General features: G+C 43.4%; 3 protein-coding genes across 3 annotated transcripts; 1 reads left to right on the top strand and 2 right to left on the bottom strand.

Annotated features, from left to right (window-relative positions):
* Positions 1 to 4,045: 4,045 nt before the first annotated feature.
* LOC135557819 (peptidyl-prolyl cis-trans isomerase FKBP3-like) lies at positions 4,046 to 7,134 on the top strand. Its single transcript, XM_064991458.1, has 7 exons — positions 4,046 to 4,184; positions 4,633 to 4,734; positions 4,852 to 4,950; positions 5,113 to 5,248; positions 5,432 to 5,499; positions 5,670 to 5,767; positions 6,065 to 7,134. The coding sequence occupies exons 1-7, from the start codon at positions 4,080 to 4,082 to the stop codon at positions 6,117 to 6,119; spliced, it is 663 nt and encodes a 220-aa protein (XP_064847530.1). The 5' UTR covers positions 4,046 to 4,079; the 3' UTR covers positions 6,120 to 7,134.
* Positions 7,135 to 8,974: 1,840 nt separating this feature from the next.
* Positions 8,975 to 12,437, bottom strand: LOC135557821 (ubiquitin-like FUBI-ribosomal protein eS30 fusion protein). The gene is made up of 5 exons (XM_064991460.1): positions 12,331 to 12,437; positions 11,692 to 11,773; positions 11,370 to 11,514; positions 9,342 to 9,397; positions 8,975 to 9,176 (listed from the first exon to the last, which is right to left on the bottom strand). The coding sequence occupies exons 2-5, from the start codon at positions 11,764 to 11,766 to the stop codon at positions 9,051 to 9,053; spliced, it is 402 nt and encodes a 133-aa protein (XP_064847532.1). The 5' UTR covers positions 11,767 to 11,773; positions 12,331 to 12,437; the 3' UTR covers positions 8,975 to 9,050.
* A 318-nt stretch (positions 12,438 to 12,755) lies between these two features.
* LOC135557818 (pre-mRNA-processing factor 39-like) lies at positions 12,756 to 24,420 on the bottom strand. Its single transcript, XM_064991457.1, has 15 exons — positions 24,280 to 24,420; positions 23,135 to 23,268; positions 22,356 to 22,922; positions 21,756 to 21,881; positions 21,419 to 21,537; positions 21,057 to 21,224; positions 19,645 to 19,825; positions 19,003 to 19,110; positions 18,540 to 18,704; positions 17,950 to 18,076; positions 17,465 to 17,733; positions 17,126 to 17,310; positions 14,405 to 14,479; positions 14,125 to 14,239; positions 12,756 to 13,320 (listed from the first exon to the last, which is right to left on the bottom strand). Exons 1-15 carry the CDS (start codon positions 24,290 to 24,292, stop codon positions 13,228 to 13,230), a joined length of 2,445 nt encoding a protein of 814 aa, XP_064847529.1. The 5' UTR covers positions 24,293 to 24,420; the 3' UTR covers positions 12,756 to 13,227.
* Positions 24,421 to 24,675: the final 255 nt, after the last annotated feature.

Genomic DNA, 24,675 nt, shown 5'->3' with positions numbered 1-24,675 from the left:
TTATTTACAACGACAACCTACCGGGGAACAGTGGGTTAACTGCCTTGTTCGGAGGCAGAACGACAGATTTGTACCTTGTCAGCTCGGGGAGTTGATATCGCAACCTTTCGGTTACTGGCCCAACACTCTAACCTCTAGGCTACTTGCCGCCCCATTTATTTATGCATAGTTTTTTTTAGACGTGTTAACAACCCAATATTGTTCATCAACCAAGTTGTCACCGAAATAATTATAATATAATAGTAGCTTTACGTAGTTTTTTTATTTTATTAATGCAAATACTGTTTTCTATGCTTGTTTTTGCTTGATACTTTGGGATACTGGTGCACTTGTTGTCAGAAAGGCCCCTTTTCCCTGTAAGTAACAATAGGCCTACACGATTTTCTTCATAACGCATTCCATGTTCCTTGTGAGCATTGCACATTACACAATGTTCGTCAAAATTAATTTTATACATGGCTGTGTCGAATTTTACGGGGGTTGCCAGATTGGAGGAAAATACAGTATTGTTGTTGTTTGTATTGGTATCGATGAAGGTATTTGATTGGGTAATGGGGACACTTTTTTGATGGGAAATTATAATTATAATAATTATAATATATGCCAAAGTATAAACGAAAAAAAAAACATAAGGCCATTGTCATTAATAAAAATAAAAACGGAAGGCTACTATTATATTACAAGTCTTTCGGTGACAACCTGGTTGATTAATATTGTTTTTTATTAAACTAAATGTGGGACATAAAAAAGGTAGTGTAAAACACCATTGCCTAAAATGCATTGCTCCAATAACTTTCAAAAGATTGTTCCGAAGTTTTCCCCCAAAACGTGTATTTTTCTATTAAGTCGCACAAGAATGTGTGACTTTTCCTACAAATTAAGCCACACAAAACGCACAAAATCTGATTAAATACTTATTATAAATGCATATTGTCACATAACATGACGCTGGAGAGACGAAGCAGGTACGGGGAGTAAAACATTTCATATAGAACAGACATGGAACGAGACAGTAACAGCGTCAGCACACGGGTAATACCGACAAAAACAATTAATGCAGCAGCAGGGAACAGAGCAAGGGAACTGACAAATATAGGGGAGGAAATAAACAGGTGATGAATGAGTCCAGGTGAGTCCAATATTGCTGATGCGCGTGATGAAGGAAGGCAAGTGTGCGTATTAGATGGTAGGAGTGCGTGATGCAGGGCAGCACCAGGGGGAGAAGAGCGGGAGCAGACGTGACACATATTTGCACGAATTGAGTGTGATATTGTGTAGCCTACAGATAGCGCACATAACAAATGACTTTTACTGAACAAATAAAAAATGAGTTAAATAGGTTTCCATCCCATTTTTAATTCTAGGCCTACTGATGCTCACTCTGGTATTGTCACTTGCGTTTTAGTCAACAGCTCGCTGATATAGTGCTGGTAAAGCCTACATGATGAGATTATTATGGACAAAAGTGCGAGATTATTTTCATTTGTCAAATGGCCGCTAAGCATCTATCATAATGTCACCAGAAAAAGAACCAAGATATTTACTGAAAGGACCATCAAGCTCATTACCATGCACTTTCACCACCTTGTGAAGTTCATCATAATTTATTTCATCTGTAGCCTAATAAACTGCATGCATTCCCATGATGTTGTGATATTTTTTATCCAACATGTACTTTACTCACGTAAAAAGGTTGGATGGAAACCTGGTTAAAGGAAAACTCCACCCAAAAACGATCTTTTGGCATTTATTTCATTAGTCAATTGTTGATATAGTCCCAACATGTTTTGCATGTTTGCAATCAAGTTTTCAAGATATATAACTTTCAAAATACAGAAATACAGCAAGTAGGCGGCTGGAATTATAATTTGGACAAATGTGTGCAAGCCTACAGGAGACTTTTAACCTAAGTAACTTTATCAGATTAAAACATTGTGACTGATTGTGTTTATGCCACATATAAAAGGTAATACAGTTTAGATGTTCAATTCTAAATATTTAGGCTAAAGGCTATTGAAGCGTTAGTTTCAAGGTGCACAAGGAATAGCGGCCACAGAACATGTGGCCACATTATTACAGGACGACCTGGGAGAATGATCTGTAACAGACTGGGCTTACATGAGAAGTAAAAATACAGCCAGACTGGGCTGTTACTGTACCTTTGTAGACCTTATAAACTGCAGAGAGTAGATTTACAACTGATCCAAATGGAATTAAATATTCAAATCACAAGGCTTTTCGTTGTTATTCAAATTACATTTTCACTGCAGCCTAGAGCAGAATGTTGTACTCACTTGTAAACAATAATGCAGGTATTCATTGCATGAAGTCACAATCAATAGGGGAGCTTTTTGAGGTGGATTTTTGCGGCAGTGTAGCCTAGTGGTTAGAGCGTTGGACTAGTAACCGGAAGGTTGCGAGTTCAAACCCCCGAGCTGACAAGGTACAAATCTGTCGTTCTGCCCCTGAACAGGCAGTTAACCCACTGTTCCCAGGCCGTCATTGAAAATAAGAATTTGTTCTTAACTGACTTGTTAGTTGTTTAGCACCCCCTAGTGGCAGTTGAATTTAAGCAGCCTATGATTTACCTGCTTGTGTCATGTGACAGGAAGCAGTTTCAGAAGGGAAGCAATGTGTAAAATGTGCAAGTGTGACAGAGTAGTTACAATCCTTCAACATCCTTATTTATAAGCTTTGTATGACGCAATGTCTGAATCACCCCTCATCCCCACTCCAGCTATGCTCTTGACCCAGAAGACTTGCGTCCCCCCTCCTCCACCAGACAAGTTCGGGGAAGTAGAACTCTACAAGCAAGAGTGGAAGCATCCAAGCCAACTGGCTAAAGTTGGCTAGCTATTTCCAGACATACATTTGAGAACACCTCACTCTGACAATTTTACTCGCCCTATCAGAGCTGGTTATGCAGTTTTCATGTTATCCAGAGCGTTAGTGACTGTAACTGTACAGCTGGCAACAATTCAATGACTTTTTTATTTATTTTTACCGACGTTCACATATTCAACGGGTGTTGAGCGTTCGTAAATCCATCAATTATTATGCGCTCTGGCAAACAGACGAGAGTGCTCTGAAATCGGAGTCCATTGAGAACTCACAACCACTACACCACTTAGCTAAGAATGACGTGAATAATTAAGAAAATAAATGTTGGGTAATTAGTTATATTATAGTTACGTTATTGCCTGGCAAATTCGATGTATTAGTAGCCAACTAACTAACATACTACTGTAATTCTATGCAGTTCGTAAGGATAGTGTAGCTAACAAATTGTCAGCCAACATAACGTAACTTATTTGAAATGTCATAACTTTATTACATTGCTCAACATTTGTCATTATTAGTTAAAGCAATATTTTACGCCATTTACTTCAAATCTGAAAACGTTGTGAAGCCACGCCCATTTTCTGCAGAATTTCATTTATGGGCCCTAAAAGCACGGAAATCGTGTCCACTTGCTTTTATACTTCGGAATTTGGCGAATTTAGTACGACATTCTGGAACTTTTGGCATACTAACTCTATCCATACTATGACCAATACGCATACCATATACTCAATTTACATCGAGTGGGAAAAACATAGTAAGAGAAGTACCAAAACACTTTGATATAAGGGAGGCACATATGGCAAGCAGATGAGGAAATTTGGCTAGGGTGGAAGAAATTAGAAATGTCTTAAAAAATGGAAGGTAAGTCAGGAGGCCAGATCTGGTGGGACCATTCTAGTAGATTAGAGGGCAGATAGACATGTGAACGACAGGCACATCTCTGATATAAAGTGTATATTTCTCAAAGTTACCGGGATGTCGTTACCAGTACACTCGTAACAACCTAAGTATTACGAAACTTATACTCGATCAAATAAGCCACACCTAGCAAATAAGTCATTACTTTTTTTGTTAACCAAATTCGACACTGTTATTGACCTCCATACAAGTACTTCTCACGATTTTGGGCCCAGCTCTCCCCTTCCTCTGACCAAGGCAAAGAAAAACGGTAAAGGCATCGCGCCTCCCCAATCCTTACATAGCGGAGGTGAAAGTTCAGCAGTGCGCCTTGTAAAATGGCGGCTGAATTGACCAGAGAGTGGAGCGATGAACAGCTAAAAAGTGATGATCTACCCAAAAAAGACATTATTAAGTTCATTCAGGACAATGCTGCCCATTCGGTATGTTTTATGTTTGATCCATCCATTCATTGGTGTGACAGCGCGCACTGAAATGCCATTGCTTACTTTTAGAGCGCACGCATGGTGAGATCAGTTTACCTCCGCATTGCCGAACCGCTTCCAATTTAGCTTGACGCTAGCTTGTTAGCCTAGCATGTAGTAGTTCAGCGTTGTATGCAGGTCTTTACTAGCTAGTATCATTCATTGTGCTTATCTTGCCGTGTCAAGTTCACATGGATAAGGCTAAATATTTTAAGTAAAACATTTTCCAGCCTTTGGGCCTATGTGAAGTATATATATTTTTGTGGCAACGAGGGGGCAGCTACGCATGAAAGTGTTTGTTGCCAGATTTTGGAAATAATGCAGGTGCGCAAAATTAAAGTTGTCATTCATTTCGTTCATGGCAAAACGACTACTCTCTTCTGACGTAGTGACTTCTCTCTTCCAGTTTCTTGCAGAACACAAGCTGATGGGAAATATCAAGAATGTTGCAAAAACGGCAAAGAAGGAGCAACTAATTATTGCATACAACGATTTGTTTGAGAGCAAGGTAGGGTGGACCACATTAATGGATTCAATGTGATAGCTATTTTCAAAAGCAAATGATATAAGGTTTCAAATTTAAATAATGAATACCTGTAATGTATTTTGTTTGTCCAACCAACAGAGATTTTTAGGTTCAGAACCCATTGAAGATGTGACAGAGCATGTGAAAAATGTGAAGATCGACGACAAGCCCAAAGAAGTTGTGGAAGTCGTTGATGAGGTATTTACACAACCCATGTTTGAAAAACGTATGAATAAGCACCAGGATAAAAGTCCTGTATTTTGCATTTAAGTTTAAACATGTCTACAATTTACTGCTCCACTACATTCAGTTTGTCAGAATTGTACTGTCTAATGGTCACTTATGTATTGCAATTCCCAGGGTCCTCCTAAGTTCTTCAAGTCTGTGCTGAAGAAAGGTGACAAGACTAACTTCCCTAAGAAGGGAGACAATGTGAGCTGTTGGTACACTGGCTCCCTGGAGGATGGCACAGTGTTCGACACCAACATCCCTGCAAGTATGTTTTCTTCTCATACTTCTGTCGTACTCACTCAAACGCATGCATTCTCTCTTACTATCTCTGATACACAACTTCATCCTCTTGGTCTCTCTCACACACATGTATTGTCACTGTCACTTTATCTCAATTACCTTTCTCTCAGTAATATCAATAGTGATTCCTCTGTCCTCCCCTCTGCAGCTGCTAGAAAGAAGAAACAGAGCAAGCCACTGAGCTTCAAAGTTGGCCTGGGCCGGGTCATCAAAGGGGTAAGACATAGAGATATTGTATTATATTAGTAACATATTGATTTATATGGCTAACGGTGCTCTTTCATCAATTTAGCAATAATTCTGATTTCCTTGTGGGTTTTGAAGGATCCAAGTTAAATGGAAAGCAACAGTTTTCACTGTCTTATGAGAAATGGTTGTTTCCACAGTGGGATGAAGGTATCTTAACGATGAGTAAAGGCGAGACAGCCAAACTGGAGATTGAACCAGAATGGGCCTACGGGAAGAAAGGACTTCCTGATTCAAAGTATCCTTTACATTTTAACATCATGTGAACCATGAGCTAAATTTTAATTAGGAGATGGCAGAAAGTGACCCCTCTTGGCTTTAATGGTATGTTTTACACCACCAATGGTGGTCAGGTAGATTGCCAAAACTCAGCATAGTCGTCTCCTGTACAATGGCTCTAGCATAGCCTTGTTGGTACTCATTGAATTTGAGCCAGATTTATAACTACTTAGTTGTAACACTTAAATGAATGTCTCTCATTGAATCGATATGCAAACGTTTCCTGTGTGCTTCCCTTTAACTCTCCCACCACCAGAATCCCACCAAACGCAAAGCTGATCTTCGAGGTCGAGCTGGTGGCCGTCGATTAATGGCAAAAACCTACCCAGCATGCCCTTCTCTCCGTGGACGGGGAAAACATGGTAGTCACTAGATGGCTATGCTCGAAAGGACAGAAGTGGTTGTAACATTGTCAGAACATTGAAGGAGTCTGTGATATGTCTTAATTTACATTTAATGGGATGCTTTGGGATTTTGGCAATAAGGCCATTTATCTACTTCCCCAGAGTCAGATTAACTTTTGGATACCTTTTTTTTTTGTTTTTGTCAGTGTCCAGTATGAAGGAAGTTAAATATAGCAGTGGCTCGAGAAACTAACTAGTTTTGGCACAATGACTGGAATTCTATGGGCATCTACTAGAATGTGTTTAACACTAGTTAGCATTGGCTCATGAAACTACATTTCATTTATTTTATTTATTTTTTATTTCACCTTTATTTAACTAGGTAGGCTAGTTGAGAACAAGTTCTCATTTGCAACTGCGACCTTGCCAAGTTCAAGCAAAGCAGTTCGACACAACAACAGCGTTAAACATGGCATAAACATTCAATCAATAATACAGTAGAAAAATCTATATACAGCATGTGCAAATGAGGTAGGATAACAGGTAAGGCAATAAATAGGCCATGGTGGCAAAGTAATTACAATATAGCAATTAAACACTGGAATGGTAGGATGACTGGACACTGAGTCATAAAAGTGGTATCCACCAGTTCATCTGATTCATTGCCAGAATCCCAAAGTAACCCTTAAGGTTAGTCTGGTTGTTTTGTCTTTTTCTGCTTAAGTCCTTTTATCATTGTTTTGGCATATTGTCTGAAGCAGGAACAGACCAGAGTTATTTGTGGTGAGTTGAGAAGGTGCCATGCTTCTGTCCTTTCCAGCATGGCAAGATATTGATGACCGGACAACACTGTACAGATGGGGCATCCTGCCTGACAGTTACACACCGCAGAGGAAAGCCTTCCTGTTTATTCTTGTTCTTTTGCATGCATGTCCTTTTTTAAAGAATAATAAACCAATTTTGGAGACTAAATTGACACGTACATCAGGTCTTGTTTATTGGGTGCTTTCAGTGTGTTTGAATGGTCCAGAAGTAAGTTCCTGCTCTTGAAATCAGACATGCATGTCTGTTCTAATCAGAACCAGTCCTCCCAGCCATCTAAAAGGGGTTTTAAACACCCACCTGAAGGTGTAGTACAACACAAACTGCACCGGTTGTGTTGAACCAGCCCGGTTCATGTATACTTAAACTTTAGACAGCTGTCAGAACTCTTAATATATGGTGTTGGTATTACCGGTTTTGACCACATCCCTTATTAATTTCCAAACGCCATTAGACAACCTTTAAGTCTGTTCCACTTCCATTTCTTTCCCCTCAAATCAAGGACCAACTCAGTACAAAATGGCTGCATTTAGACCGGCAGACCAATTCTGACATTTTGTTCCACCAATTGGTCTTTCCCAATCACAGATCTTTTTCAGAGCTGATTTACATTGGTCAACATACCAGTTAGTGAAAAAATGTATGAATTGGGCTGCCTGTCAACGCAGCCGAGGTGAGTGCCATTATCGGATAGTCGAATAAAAAATGAGCTGGCACACACCCAGAGAATTATTTTATGTAGAGGTGCTAACGGCGAATAAACTATAAAAAAAATAGTCGCGCACTCAAACTCCCACTGATATATTGGGTAAATCAATGTTTCGGCATCACTGCCGCCTTCGGGGAAATGTCATGAATGCTTGAACCAGGTTATGTAGACAACAGTGCAACCAATGATAATGAGGGGTGCGTCATAAAGTTAATTCGAATGAATTGAGTGAAACTGTTCTCCGAACACAAAATGAAAGCGATCCTGAAAAAAGCACTGGCATATTCTGCAATCAGACAAAATCGCACACCTCTTCAAGGAACCCCCACTGATGGTCTAAGTGTGGTCGCAATATTGGACATAGCTTGGTGAGATCTGACATGCCCCCTGAGCCACTCTTGACACCCATTCCAAACGGAAATTACAAATGTGGCTCATGCGCAGTGCAATAGCACTATAAAAACATCCTTCAGACACCCACATACAGGTCGAAAAATCCGTTAGGAATATCATCTCATCACCTGTTCATGTGGGAAAGCCTACGTAGGACAAACAAAAATACAATTTAAAAAACGCATAGCTGAACACCGCAGCTCAATCAGGTGCAAGTACATTGACTATCCAGTAGCAGCTCACTTTGTTAAAGCCAACCATCCAATCTCCTCCCTCAAATACACAGGCATTGAGCATGTGGTTTTAATATTGACTGATCCCAGGCCCTTATGAACAATTCTCTCTTATGAACAAGTATTACACATTCTTTCTACAGCTTATCAGTGTACATCCAATATGTTCACCCTGTTACACAGTTTAACCTGAGAAATATGAAACAAATGTGAAATTGAATTAAACAATGGTGACGCTAATATTATGTACAATATTCAATGTTTCCACATAACCTAATATATTCAACATGCCATAAACTATTGTTTAACAGCTTCACTCATTACTAATTAACTTAATGACACACCCCTCACTATTGTCATTGGTTGCACAAATTGTCTACATAACCTGGTTCAAGCATTCAAGACATTACCCTGAAGAAGGCAGTGATGCTGAAACGTTGGTGATTGACCCAATCACTGAGAATTTATATGGAGTGTGTGACTATTTATAGCCATTATCAGGTAGAACAGAAAACCAGCAGAACTGCAGGCTCAGATTCAAAAACCCCTGAACAAGAAAGTATCAAATAATTTGTCAATATGTTGTCCAAACAATAGTTTCTAATAAGCATTTTAATAATATAATTTACTTATCTCAAATTCATAATCACCCAAGACATGAGATCTTTATTTAGTCCAAGGCAAATCTTTATTCTGTACAGGAAGAAAACCTTTCAGCGTTCTCTTGAATGGGGGGGGTTCTTAAGAGTTGGCGTTGGGGCCCTTCTTCTTGCCGAAGGTGGGCACAACATTGACGAAGCGCCTGTTGTACTGGATGCGACGCTTGGCACGACCAGTCTTCTTCTTTTTCTTCTCCTGCTTGTCAACCTGGAGTGATAGAGGGACAGTGCTATGTTCCATACTATGCAGAAATACATTATTTAGCAGACACTAATCCAGGCACTATAACGAGTTTGAAACAACTGCCACAAAACCAAATACCATTGTGTGATAAAGAGTATGATTAAAAAATATCAGAAAGTATCTGCTGACCTTGGGTGTCTGTCCCCGCACTTTACCGGCACGGGCCAGGGAGCCGTGGACCTTTCCTGGTGGGGAGAGAAAGCAAAGAGATTATCCCAAGTGAACATACAGCAATGGAAATGACAATAAGAGACCTTCACAGAGCATTCATTAGTTAACTTCTGATCTTGAATGGAGTTGTACAGTGCATTCAGAAATTATTTAGACCCCTTGACTTTTCCACATTTTGTTACATTACAGCCTTATTCTAAAATGTATAAATCCCCCCCCCCCATCAAATCTACACACAATACCCCATAATGACAAAGCAACAACAGATTTTCAGAAATGTTTGCCAATGTATTAAAAATAAAACCAATTTAATATCACATTTACTTAAGTATTCAGACCCTTTACTCAGTACTTTGTTGAAGCAACTTTGGCAGCGATTACAGCTGCGATTCTTCTTGGGTATGACGATACAAGCTTGGCACACCTGTATTTCGGGAGTTTCTCCCCATTCTTCTCTGCAGATCCTCTCAAGAACTGTCAGGTTGGATGGGAAGCATTGCTGCACAGCTATTTTCAGGTCTCTCCAGAGATATTCAATCGGGTTCAAGTCTGGGCTCTGTCTGGGCCCCTCAAGGACATTCAGAGACTTGTCCTGAAGCCACTCCTGCGTTGTCTTGACTGTGTGCTTAGGGTCATTGTCCTGTTGGAAGGTGAACCTTTGTCCCAGTCTGAGGTCCTGAGCGCTATGGAACAGGTTTTCATCAAGGATCTCTCTGCACTTCACTCTGTCTATCTTTCCCTCAATCCTGACTAGTCTTCCAGTCCCTGCCGCTGAAAAACATCTCAGCATGATGCAGCCACCACCATTCTTCACCGTAGGTATGGTGCCAGGTTTCCTCCAGACGTGACGCTTGGCATTCAGACCAAATAGTTCAATCTTGGTGTCATCAGACCAGCTAATATTGTTTCTCATGGTGAGTCCTAAGGTGCCTTTTGGCAAACTCCAAGCAGGCTGTCCTTTGCTAAGGAGTGGCTTCCGCCTGGCCACTCTACCATAAAGGCCTGATTTGTGGAGTGTTGCAGAGATGGTTGACTTTCTGGAAGATTCTCCCATCTCCACAGAGTAACTCTGGAGCTTTGTCAGTGTGACCCATCAGGTTCTTGGTCACCTCCCTGACCAACACCCTTCCCCCCCCCGAATGCTCAGTTTGGCCGGGCGGCCAGCTCTAGGAAGAGTCTTGGTGATTCCAAACTTCTTCCATTTAAGATTGATGGAGGCCACTGTGTTCTTGGGGACCTTCAATGCTGCAGAAATGTTTCAGTACCCTTCCCCAGACACAATCCTGTCTTAGAGCTCTATGGACAATTCCTTTGACCTCATGGCTTGCTTTTTGCTCTGACATTGTCAACTGTGGGACTTTATTTTGACCGATGTGTGCCTTTCCAAATCAATTGAATTTATCACAGGTGCACTCCAATCAAGTTATAGAAACATCTCAAGGATGATCAATGGAAACAGGATGCACCTGTGCCTAATTTCAAGTCTCATAGCAAAGTTTCTGTATACTTATGTAAAATAGGCATGTTTTTATTATTTTAAAATGTCTAAAAACCAGTTTGCTCTGTCATTATAGGGTACTGTGTGTAGAAAGAGGAAACATTTATTTAATCCATTTTAGAATAAGGCTGTGACATAACAAAATATGAAAAAGGTCAAGGGTTCCAACCCTATTTCTTTCAAAAATCCAATCCTCTCACAGCTGTGATTTTATTCAATGGAGGAAGGATACATTTTCAAATTATTCAAATCAGGACACGTAGAGATCATGTACAGGACTTCATAAACCATTGTAGCAAGCTGTATTTGTTTCTCCATCATTTTAGTCTTATCCAAAGCCACTTAGAAGAGCAATTAGGGCTACGTGCCTTGCTCAAGGGCACGTCGGCAGATTTCACTTAGACAGCTTAGGGGATTTGAACCAGCAACCTTTTGGTTACTGGCCCAGTGCTCTTAACCGCTAGGATACCTGCTGCCCAAGTACTGACCTCCCAGAAGTCGGCCAGCCACTTCCAAGGTGCAGTACTCAGAGATGCCACAGTCCACCAGAGAGGAGGAGTCCTCCAAGGGGGAACTGTCCAGCAATAGTACCTGGTCCTCCACTAGGAGACCCTCCAGAGTCTGGACATGGAGCTGAAACAACCCAACAGACACACTTACTGGTTTGCTCCAGACATGGATACATCCAAACAATTTACATGCATGTGACAAATCCAGACAATGTAACAAGACCAGGTGGAACTGTAGACTCAAGACAGTACACCAATTACACCATAATGATCATTGCTTTATCCAAGCTAAGCCTCTCACCTTTATTTCTCTGACGGTCTCCTGTCCGGTCACCTCAAGGGTGTGAGTGTTCTGGGCACGCAAGAAGAGCTGCATCTTGATGCTGTGGATAGGAAGAGATGGTTCGTTAGCTTTTAGTATGAGAACAGTTGGCAGCAAACTGGTGGTCATTGGTCCACATGTGACTTGAATCCGCTTTAAAAAAAGCAACTACGACTGCGCTAGGGATGACTACGCATTGACATATTGCCTGCCGAGGTGGCACATGTGTTAGATACCAATAGAAATAAGCAATTTAGGAACCAATAACTACCACTTCACTGCAAAGACAGAGCATAGCTGTAAGGTTTGGAAGTTGACGAGCTAGCTAAAGTTGCATTTAGACATACCTATGCAGGCAATATATTTGCAAATCAGCAACACGAGGATGTATTATAGTTACGCATCCATGGACGTTTGATTAGCTAGTCAGCCACATAACCAAACTTGCTAGCCACATGGTGCACGCGGTTCCGGAAAAACGATATAAGATTTGCTAAATAGAAGGCAATATAATAAATAATTATTCATCGTGGATGGTGAAGTACTTATTCCGAGCTTATATATAGTCTCGAATGGGTATAATATGCAATATTTTAAAAACATTTGCACAGGCCTTACCTCGGTTGATGCTAGCAGTTCAACACTATGCAAAAAAAAGGGCTTTCGGAGCGTAGGCGGTGCGCATGTGTCAACGTGTGACGTAAATGAGGCTGAGGGCACTACCATAAAAGGCCTATGGAATCGTATTCATGAATAAAATACTTTCCTATGATTTTGTATACAAATATCATTGTAAATGTTTGCCTGTCATACAGAAACATGTAATGATATGATACATCCTACTGTTTCAACTGCTGGATGTAGACAGTAAACAGAATCAGCTTTTTAGCTCGGCCACACCTTATACCGCGCCATGAGTATCTACATGATTGGTTACATATGAACTCTTCAATATGTTCCCGTTTGGTTTAATTTAGCCGCAATTGCGGTGACGTTAATATCGTACAAATACGGGTTAATTCAGGGAATAACAAAACATGAAATATGATATTCATCTCTTTATTATGAAATAAACAAACATTTCCATTCATTTCTGTTTTTGTCCCAGAAAACAAAAACCATCTTAAAAATCTCACATTTTAGGAAAGCAGAGAAGAGGCTCAGGGAGGAGCATAGCTGGTACCACTACCTCCATACAAATATATAATCTGTATCAAACATAACTAGATTACCCCCACTGAGATATCGAAGAGGAACCAAATTATGCAGTCAATCAAAAAATTGAAAACATCATTGCTTTTTTCAACTGAGAAAATTAATGAAGTCAGCATCAACATGCGCAAGCAACACAAAAAGCAGCCAGCCAATGAATGACAATGGTGATGACAGTAAATGTGCCAATCTAATGGCCAATTGAAACAAATAACGTCACACAGGAGGCGGGGCTATCTGAGATGAGCAATTGGGCTGGGTAGAAAGATGCTTCCTCTCATCTCCCTTTCTGTCTGCAAGACCTTATGTGGGTGGAGGGGGGTAGTACTGGTTATACTGCTGGGAATACTGGTTGTACTGTCCCCAGGAGTTCTGTCCCCAGTTGTTGTACTGTTGCTGTAGAAGGAAAGCAAAAGAAAGACAGCATTAGTTGGCATTCCTTCAAATACTTAGAAACATCTCATTCTAGCGTTAGGTGATGAAGAGAATAGTGCAACACTATCACAGCCTATACTGTTGACACCAGGCAGGATGGTGCCATAGACTCCTTCTGCTTAAGCCAAATCCTGACTCTGCCATCAAACTGACCCAACAGGAACCGGGATTCATCGGACGAGGGAATGGTTTTCCATTCCTCAAATGTCCTTGTTTTTAGCTGATAGGAGTAGAACCCGGTGGGGACTTCTGCTTGCTGCAATAGCCCATCCGTGACGAGGGTCGACGAGTTGTGCGTTCCGAGATGCCGTTCTGCACACCACTGTTGTACTGCTCCGTTATTTGCCTGTTTGTGGCCTGCCTGCTAGCTTGCACGATTCATGCCATTCTTCTTCGACCTCACTCATCAACAAGCTGTTTTCTCCCACAGGACTGCTGCTGACGGGAAGGTTTTCACAGGAAACCCTTGACATGTGTGTGAAAATCCCAGGAGGCCGGCCTTTTTCGGATTTACTGGAACAGGTGCGCTTGGCACTGACAATCATACCAGGCTCAGTTGCTTAGGTCAATCGTTTTGCCCATTTAAAATCGAACAGTAACTGAATGCCTTGATGCCCGTCTACCTGCTTTATATAGCAAGCCATGGCCACATGACTGTCTGCCGGAACGAACCATTTTCATGAACGGGGTGGTATACCTAATAAACTGGGTATATTGCTCACTGCAACATTAATTGGGTGTAAAACAGTAGGTCATAGGACTCACCTGGTACCAGTTGTAGTTGTAGGCAGAGTTGTTACCCTGCACATCTCCCTGCATCATGTGCCCTGAGCTTGAGTGCTCGTCTGTACGCTGTCTCTTCGATTCGGTTTCCTGTGAGCTGCAGGGACACAAAGGAACAGGTTCAGGTCAATCAAGAGCACCCAAATAACCAATTCAAGCATGGTGATTCACAACCTGCTATGAAGTGTCCTACCAATCCTATTGTTTTGTACTCAATGACGTCAATGTTAAGCCGAGGGAAGTAAACAAACTGAAATCTTACCCATTCTCTGCTTTCCTCTTTGCCGACTCGTTTTCTTTCAGAAGCTTCTGGTGTTCATCGTACGCAGTCACTAACCTGTGAGGGTTAAAAATAATACACGGTTGAGATTAAAATGACTCACTATGCAGAAAACGCTCTGCCATTTCCTGGTTGCAAGAATTTTAGTTCACCCAATTTCAGTTTGTGACAAAACAAGCATAGTGTAGACTAGGGGTTTCAAACTCATTCCATGATGGCCTAGTGTCTGCAGTTTTTTTTTTCTCCCTTTCAATTAAGACCTAGACAACCAGGTGAAGGTAGTTCCTTACTAATTAGTGATTTTAATTCATCAGGGAGGAGCGAAAACCCGCAGACACTGCCCTCCGTGGAATGAGTTTGACGCGCGGCTTAGAGAATCATTGCACTATCCAAAACCGCTGTGAAATATCTTTTCCATAACCAAAAATAAAGTTCAGCTGGTGTACTAAACCGAAAGTAACGACACAAAAACGTAACGGGAAGCATAGCAAGTGCAACAGATCTACCGCTTCTTAAACTTGCTTTCAATGAGAATGACAGATCTATAAATCACAGGTCAATGTGAATTTGGTTGGGTCGCCCAGAAAAGTGCATATTGTAGCTCCAAGTGGAAAGGGCAGTCTTTCAGACTAATTTGAACACTGGTCATGAAACATTCATTCATTGTATTTGAAAGTCTACAGTCAATCACGGACTACAGGAAGAAATCCAGCCCAGTCACGGACCAGGATGTCTTGCTCCCAGGCAGACTAAATAACTTTTTTGCCCGCTTTGAGGACAATACAGTGCCACTGACACGGCCTGCAACGGTAACATGCGGTCTCTCCTTCACTGCAGCCGAGGTGAGTAAAACATTTAAACGTGTTAACCCTCGCAAGGCTGCAGGCCCAGACGGCATCCCCAGCCGCGCCCTCAGAGCATGCGCAGACCAGCTGGCTGGTGTGTTTACGGACATATTCAATCAATCCCTATACCAGTCTGCTGTTCCCACATGCTTCAAGAGGGCCACCATTGTTCCTGTTCCCAAGAAAGCTAAGGTAACTGAGCTAAACGACTACCGCCCCGTAGCACTCACTTCCGTCATCATGAAGTGCTTTGAGAGACTAGTCAAGGATCATATCACCTCCACCCTACCTGACACCCTAGACCCACTCCAATTTGCTTACCGCCCAAATAGGTCCACAGACGATGCAATCTCAACCACACTGCACACTGCCCTAACCCATATGGACAAGAGGAATACCTATGTGAGAATGCTGTTCATCGACTACAGCTCGGCATTCAACACCATAGTACCCTCCAAGCTCATCATCAAGCTCGAGACCCTGGGTCTCGACCCCGCCCTGTGCAACTGGGTACTGGACTTCCTGACGGGCCGCCCCCAGGTGGTGAGGGTAGGTAACAACATCTCCTCCCCGCTGATTCTCAACATTGGGGCCCCACAAGGGTGCGTTCTGAGCCCTCTCCTGTTCACCCACGACTGCGTGGCCACGCACGCCTCAATCATCAAGTTTGCGGACGACACAACAGTGGTAGGCTTGATTACCAACAACGACGAGACGGCCTACAGGGAGGAGGTGAGGGCCCTCGGAGTGTAGTGTCAGGAAAATAACCTCACACTCAGGAGATGATTGTGGACTTCAGGAAACAGCAGAGGGAACACCCCCCTATCCACATTGATGGAACAGTTGTGGAGAGAGTAGCAAGTTTTAAGTTCCTCGGCATACACATCACAGAAACTGAATTGGTCCACTCACACAGACAGCATCGTGAAGAAGGCGCAGCAGCGCCTCTTCAACCTCAAGAGGCTGAAGAAATTCGGCTTGTCACCAAAAGCACTCACAAACTTCTACAGATGCACAATCGAGAGCATCCTGGCGGGCTGTATCACCGCTTGGTACGGCAACTGCTCCGCCCTCAACCGTAAGGCTCTCCAGAGGGTAGTGAGGTCTGCACAACGCATCACCGGGGGCAAACTACCTGCCCTCCAGGACACCTACACCACCCGATGTTACAGGAAGGCCATAAAGATCATCAAGGACATCCACCACCCGAGCCACTGCCTGTTCACCCCGCTATCATCCAGAAGGCGAGGTCAGTACAGGTGCATCAAAGCTGGGACCGAGAGACTGAAAAACAGCTTCTATCTCAAGGCCATCAGACTGTTAAACAGCTACCACTAACATTGAGTGGCTGGTGCCAACACACTGACACTGACTCAACTCCAGCCACTTTAATAATGGGAATTGATGGGAAATGTAAATATATCACTAGCCACTTTAAACAATGCTACCTTATATAATGTTACTTACCCTACATTATTCATCTCATATGCATACGTACATACTGTACTCTGTATCATCGACTGCATCCTTATGTAATACATGTATCACTAGCCACTAACTATGCCACTTTGTTTACATACTCATCTCATATGTATATACTGTACTCGATACCATCTACTGTATCTTGCCTATGCTGCTCTGCACCATCACTCATTCATATATCCTTATGTACATATTCTTTATCCCCTTACACTGTGTATAAGACAGGAGTTTAGGAATTGTTAGTTAGATTACTTGTTGGTTATTACTGCGTTGTCGGAAGCACAAGCAATTCGCTACACTCGCATTAACATCTGCTAACCATGTGTATGTGACAAATAAAATTTGATTTGAAAGTAGGTACTGCAGGTGAACTGACTTGTTGATGTCGCTGCCAAAGTCCTGGAGGAACTCAACCTTGCGCTGAGAGAAGGTGAGACGGGAGTCGAGGGGTAGCGGGCTGCTCAGGGCACGGTCGAAGCAGGCCAAGATGTCCGCTTCGTTCTGCTGCACGTCCCCACTGTACTCCAATTCCAGCAGGTTCAGATACAGTTTAGCACTGGCCTGGGAGAGGCGCACACACAAAGCAGATTAATGATGAACTCAAATGGTTTCTCCAAATCAAAGTCCCTTTGGCACCATGCGTCTCAATAACACATCTCAATATCAAGATCCTGTACCAAGTGACTCCATTCCTCATCTAGTTTTGTGCTCTTACCTGGTCCTTGTCAATGGCATCCAGCAGCACCTTGCGGGCCTTGGCGAGGCTTCTCTGCACCTTCAGCAGCTGCCGGGCCAGCTTCACGGCATAGAACGACGTCTCACTGGTGTTCTTCCCCGCCGCAATCGCCTCCCTCAGCAGGGCCTCCGCCTCCTCCAGGTTGCCGTGGCGCCGCTCCAGGCTGACCCGCCGCAGACGCACCATAGCTAGGGCTGGTACCGTAGCCTCCAGAGCCTTCAGGATACGGCGCGCCTCCGCTATGTTCCCTGCAAGGAAACAAATGACAGAAACTCAGTTCCACTTCTGGGTTGAATGTTTCTAACTATTTTTGTAGACAGAGGCTACCAATCATTTTGAACGTGTATTACGTGATTGGCTCAGCTTCATTTGAATGTACCTGTTTGTAAATCACTTCAGACAAGAGCATCTGCTAAAGGTCTAATGACATGTGAAGTCAAGAGGGATCCAGAAACACCACTCACCCTGTTGCTCCTCAAACGCAGCCCACAGCAGGTGAATGTTGGGCTTCTTGGTCAGGTGGACGGTACACGCCTTCTTGTACACATGTCTTACTCCATCAATGCTGTAGCCTTCTATATATTTTGCATACTTCAGAGAAGCAAGAGAGGAGGGTTGGAGGAATAGGGGGATGGGGTGGATGGAAAGAAGGTGGGGAGAGAAGACGAGGAGGGGGTGGGGACGACAACATTTTAAACACCCATTTCCAGTTTACTCAACCAGTGAATTTCTTCATTGACAAGATCGTGTTTTTAGAAATGTTCTTTGTAAACCCATCAGCACCTTCATGGAACCAATAAGATAAGTTTCTGTAAGGTAGTGGGAGACGGAGAAGATGCAACGTAGTAGTTGGCAAATGCTGGAGTCAAATCTTGTGTGGCAAAGCTGGCCATCCCCTAATACAACAGATACAGTGAGTCACAGATCAACGATACACGCAAAGAAGAGATGTGCAGGACGATTTACTGTTGTCAGGAAGTGATGAAATCGTTGATAGGGGAAGTGCGGGGGGGTTCATTATTTTTGAGGTGTCAACGGTTAAGGGTTGGGTTACCTTTGTCCAGAAGTCCTCGTAAAGAGCACAGGCGATGAGGCAGCGTTCGAACAGAACGACCACACGTTCTGGAGTGCCGTTTTCAATCTCATAGTCCAGGTACTCCTTCCAATTGCTGAGCTGGGTCTTCTCCAGGGCTTTGACATGGAAGTAGGGGCGTTTTATCTACAGGGGGAGAGGAGAAACGGAGCATTCAAAATGGTGCAAGGACAAAAAATAACCACTTTGGAGAATTAGCGATAGTTCACCCCAAAATCAACAGTTGTCCGATATTTTTATACATCCTATTCCATCTACTTTGTAAACATCTGGCGTCCTCAATCCCAAATAAAGAGTGGCACCATCCCATTCAATTTCAACCCAGCTTGACAAAGCCCACTTTAGAGGTATGTGAACTATTCCTTTTAGCAATATGAAATATAATTGGATGATATTCTGATCATTAAAAAGTGCCAGTACTCACCCCTTCCTCGAAGGCCCAGCGTTTGCTGACCTCCTGCTCGTTTTGGTTGAACACCTCCTGGCGTGACTCGATCACCTTGTGTCGCATGTTCTCAATCTCCGTCACTCTCTACACAGAACACAAGACACTCAATGTTAACCTTCTCACTTCACTTTAAAACAATCTCGTAACAATCTCATTCTCCACTGATGTGCAAACTGCATGTCCAGCTTCCAAGATTATTTACATCACCATGAGGCCGAGAAAGCCAGAGACTAGCAGGGGCCCTGCCTGTCGAAGGCGAGGGGGCCGACCCAGGGACCGAGGCCCGACCCGGGGCAGGGTATGTACCGTATGCACCCTGCCTGTAGGCCAGCCCTGGTGCTGGGGACTGGAAAGGACGAGGGGTCACCCGACTTGGCCAGCCGGCCCACGATCCATCCATTCCTGACCCACTTTAAGTCGAGTCCCTGACTGGATGAAGCCAACTTGAATCCCCCACGTACTCATTGGCTTGGCTGCTGACGGAAAGACACCTCTTCAAACCTGCACAGATTTGTGTTTCTCTCCAAGGATGATGTTGAGGCGAGGGCCTCTTTCCTAACTCTCTGGCATGTTGTGGCATATCAACCCCTCCTCGAGGGTGAGGAGGTGGAGTCGTACCTTTGCAGGATCTGGGAGGTCTTCGGTGCCTGGCGGGAGCTCGTCGGCAGGTGTTGTTTCCTCTCCTTCCCCATTGGCTGCAGCTGCTACGTTGGCTTTGGCTAGCTCCACCCTCAGTTGGACAAACTCCTCCTCTGACAGGAAGTGTTTGGGGTTGTTGTTCTGCACATGCTCTTTGAACCTGAAAAGAGACATTCAATACATCACAAAACTACTACCAGAGAAGTCAAAATCAAATCAAATTGTATTTGTCACATGCTTCTTAAACAGGAGTAGACGAACAGTGAAAGGTTTACTTACGGACTCTTACCAACAATGTAGATAGAAAAATATTAAAAATAACAAGAAATAAATACACAATGAGCAACAATAACTTGGTTATATACACACAGGGTACCAGTAGAGTCAATATGCAGGGGTAGGTCACTGAAGTAGATATATAGATATAGGTAGAGGGAAAGTGACTAGGCAACAGGATACATAAACAGTAAAAGGCAAAGTATGTGATGAGTCAAAATAGTTAGTGCATAAAGGGTCAATGCAGATAGTCCGGGTAGGTGTTTGGATAACTATTCGTCATTCTTTTGGCTTGGGGATAGAAGCGGTTCAGGATCCTGCCATGCGGTAACGGAGAGAACAGTCTATGACCTGGGTTGCTGGGGGCTGAAATTTTTTACAGCCTTCCTCTAACACCGCCTGGTATAGAGGTCCTGGATGGCAGGGAACTCGGCCCCAGTCATGTACTGGGCCGTACGAACTACCCTCTGTAGCACCTTGCCATCGAAAGCTAAGCAGTTGCCATAGCATGCCCGAAAGTGAGTGTGGCTGACAAGTGTACAACTATTGCCAGTGTTAATTATTTGATTTCTCTTAGCTACCCACTACTCGAGATGTTGACCATAACAGAAATAGAATGATTAGAACGGACGTCCCCATTCAAGTCAATGATGGCACAATGGGTGGACTGGCAACATTTTGAGAGTACCATTGACAGAAAGTAAAAGCAGGTATACCCTTAAATCTAAGTCAGTACTTTCTGGGATCCTTGGGACCGCCCTATCCATAACATTTTAAAATGTCAACTTCAATTGCTGGGAGTCACAAGGATGCAGAGTTTGCATAGACCCTTCAATCTGTGCTGTGACTGGTTGAGTCAATTCAACTGACGTTAAAACAAATACAGTCCATGAGCCAGATCAGTTAGCATCATTAGACATTTCCATGACAATCCAGCATCAGTAGAGAGCATCCCAAATGACCATGGAAATTATTGCATCATAACACCAGGCAGCCGTGAGTTTACAAATTGAATTGCCAGGGTTAGTGTCTCCAAGCACTTTGTATTAATTCTATAACCATAACCCTCATGGATGATTTATCAAAACCCATTGTGAATGAGCTGACCCTCGTACCTCTGGAGGTGCTGTGAGTAGAGCTGGGTGGGGATGCCCAGGATGCGGTCGTAGATGGCCGTGACGTTAGCCAGTTTCTCCTGCTCCATCTCCCAGTTGATGTAGGCCTCCCATAGACGGTCAGAGCGGAAGTCTGTCCCTGCTGCCAACACAGCATGCTCATACGCACTGTGGGAAAGAACATAGACTACATGATTAACAATGTCCTATGACCTGAAAAGATTATGGAATAAATACAATGTCAAGACATGTCGTTTTGATTGTTGAAGTGTCACCAAGCACAAAGCTTTTACAGGAGTGCGTGTTGAGGTGAGTGGGATTCAGTCTCTCACTTTTCAGTGACGACAAGGATCTTTACTCACGCTCTAATGCGTCCTGGTGTCTCTGGGTCTTCATGGTCAGCGTTGTCCTTGATGAAGGACATGTAGTGAAGCCACAGATCCACACTGAGGGGGATGGCCTGCACACCTCGCCGGTACACCTGGAGACAGGAGACAAAAGGACATTGGTGAATGAGACAGACAAAAGCCGATGACTGCCACAGCAAGGACCCAAAAAGTAGAGAGAACAAAGCAGACAGAACAAACTAACCCTGGCAAGTCCTTTCAGATCAACACAGAGGATAGGCGGAGACGTCCATTTACACTATTGACAACATCAGCCCATCTGTGGCAAAATACATGCTCATTTCACACTTACCTCCTCTGCCACCTGCACATTGCCATGCTTCTTCTCAGTGTCAGCAAACTTCTTCCAGTAGCCGTAGCAGTAGGGGTAGTGCAGGAAAAACGCATCAAACGCCTTTCTCACAACACCGAGATGATTCTGAGGAAAACATATCAATTATAACTTGCTTCCTGACAGACAATTTTTATCAATGTGACTTTAACCAAATCAAGCCACATGTTCATCGAACCACAGGCTCTCCAATGTTGTTCCGGGAGAGCTACTCTCCTGTTGCATCCATGCTATCTGCGATCCGTAGGACGTCCCTACCACATTGAAGTTGAAAGGTGAAAGGGTTAGGTAAGGGTTTAGGGTAGGGATATCCCAAGGAGTCCTTGATAACACTGACTACACCAGCTGATTTTTAGAATCGGATGTGATGGATTAAGGTTGGAGAAGAAAAACAGCGGCTCTCCAGGAACAGTGTTGGAGCCCTGATCTAACCCTTTAATCAATCAGGTTTAGTTGCATGAAGTAAAATGAAGTTTTCAATACAGAAGACTATGAGAGCAGATTACACCTATTCACGATACAAGGGTCCACATAAAAATTCCAGGACTTCTCCACGCTCACCTCTTGCTCCACATACTGCAGTAGGTAGACCCAACCATTGAAGTCTTCAGGGTTCTCCTCACACCCTTTAGCCAGCTTCTCATATTCAGCAGGGATGAGGGGCTCTGTGGGGACAGCTGGTTCCTCAGCTGGTACCTCAACAGGTTCCCCCTGCTCGGTCATCTCTTTGGATTCTTCCAGCTCCATGTTAGCTGGGCTTCCATCTTCCGCAACCATTGGCGGCTGGGCTTGGGCTGGATCTTGTTGCTGTTCTACAGCCTCTGACATCTTCTCACCCTGCATTAGAGACTCTGTGGCATCCTCTTGGTTGTTCGGTCCATCCTTGCTTTCTTCTTCTGACGAAGCTTCCATTTGGTTCTGTTGTTCTACCTGGGGAGAACAAAACTGATCATCTGAATCCTCCTCTTGGAAGAGCTTGGCACTCGCTAGCTGGAAGTGCTGCACTGCTTGTTCAACTGATCCCAGATCAGACTGCTGGTCCTGGTGCTGCTTGATTACCTCCGGTGATGACTGATCTGACTCTGAGTCAGTGTCGTGGATAACTGTGGTGAGGTTGTCAGGGGGAACCTGGTAGAAAGAAAAGTAGACAAAGGGCACTGCTTGAAACGACAACCTTATTTAAAGTTGAAAGCATTGTGGTATACTCGGACTGCAAGCAAAAAAACATGACATTGGCTATGTGGTGTTTAGAGTAATGATGACAGGGAATTGTCTTTGTGATTACGCTCAGAGGCATTTCTCAATTTCCCAGAGCAAACCTGTCTATTTTCACCACTGACCTGGTCCATGGTCCATTCAGCAGGGTGCGTGAGGACAGGCAGGTCTGGGAGGAAGCCATCTCCATTGCCCTCCATGGCTGGGGAGTCCCCACTCTCAGAGCTGTCTGTGTCCAACATCCCCGTCATGGGCTCGTCTGAAAGATGCAGGTTTGGAAAGGGACACAGGTTGCACATCAATCAACAACACAACATCAAAAAGGGTTGAGGGTAATTATTCGCTTTGGCTTACAGTAAAGCGTTTTAGAATCGTGAGTGGATCCAGACAATATTGACATAACTGGGTTATTGTGGGTTCTTTGGACATATCTACTAATGCACGAAAAAAATCCTTATCAACCAAGGTTTGACATTCAATCAAATCTGTATGGCTGATACAAATGTGCCCACGTATCCAGATATGACTAGATAGGTAACGTTAAGCTAAATGTATTTATCATACGTGCTCCAGATATTAACCTAAACCATTCAAATCAAACTCAATTGGGATTATTCAAATAACCTTGAGCCAAAGAATCCTCACTCTGACCGCATCTGTTGACTTGTTAAGAGATACACTGAGCAGTGAGTTGTATAGCATGCTAGCTAGCTGACTACAGGTGAGCATGCTGGTGATTGTAGCACGTTATGTATCTAGTTAAACAACATTTAATCCGGTCAATCAATTGGTTAGCTAGTTATTTCAGTAGCTATCTAGTTAGACAATTTTTTTGCAATAGTTAGAGCTTTTGGTCATCATTCAAGATCGGCACACAGTTGTAAAATTGGTTTAGCAACCTACTGCAGTCAGCATTTAACTAGCTAGCTACATCATTGGTCAGTACACACTCAATAACGTTAGCTAGCTAGCGTAGCTAGATGTTTGAATTACCAAACTAGATACACTCTGTAGGTATCCTCGAAAATAAAACTTTAGTAACGTTACTGCGTGTTGTGATAAAGATTGTAACTAGGGAAAGGCGACAGTTTCATTCTAATCCCAAATAATGGTCTTAAAGTTGAGGCTTCAACCTTGCCTCGGTTTGGGCCTAGTTAGCTAGCTTGCCAGACCGCGCACGTCTACCATCTTCACGTCGTTACAGCAACCGAACTTGTAAATTCGCAAAATTAAATACAACATTTGCGCAAAGAGGTTTGCGACAACTTACCAGTATCTTCCATGGAAATTAGATGAGACAAATGCGTATTTCAGATACTTCAACCTAATCTAACCAACAACATGTAGCCGCGTTTCTACTCTCATTCTCCAGCGACAACTTCCAGGAAAGGCACAGTAGACGCACATGCGTACTGTAGTGTCATGCGGGTGGGTCCACTACAACGTAACCAAGAATGGTATAAACTGGGTTCGAGCCCTGAATGCCGATTGGCTGAAAGCTGTGGTATATTTAAGCAATAAGGCCCGAGGAAGTGTGGTATATGGACAATATACCACTGCTAAGGGCTGTTTTATGCACAACGCAACACGGAGTGCCTGGACACAGCCCTTAGCCTTGGTATTTTGGCCACATACCACAAACCCCCGAGGTGCCTTATTGCTTAAA

The sequence above is a fragment of the Oncorhynchus masou genome, chromosome 16, assembly GCF_036934945.1.
Source record: "Oncorhynchus masou masou isolate Uvic2021 chromosome 16, UVic_Omas_1.1, whole genome shotgun sequence".
NCBI lineage: Eukaryota > Metazoa > Chordata > Actinopteri > Salmoniformes > Salmonidae > Oncorhynchus > Oncorhynchus masou.
Note: the sequence above shows the minus strand (reverse complement) of the source record. Positions and strands in the feature narration are given on the sequence as shown.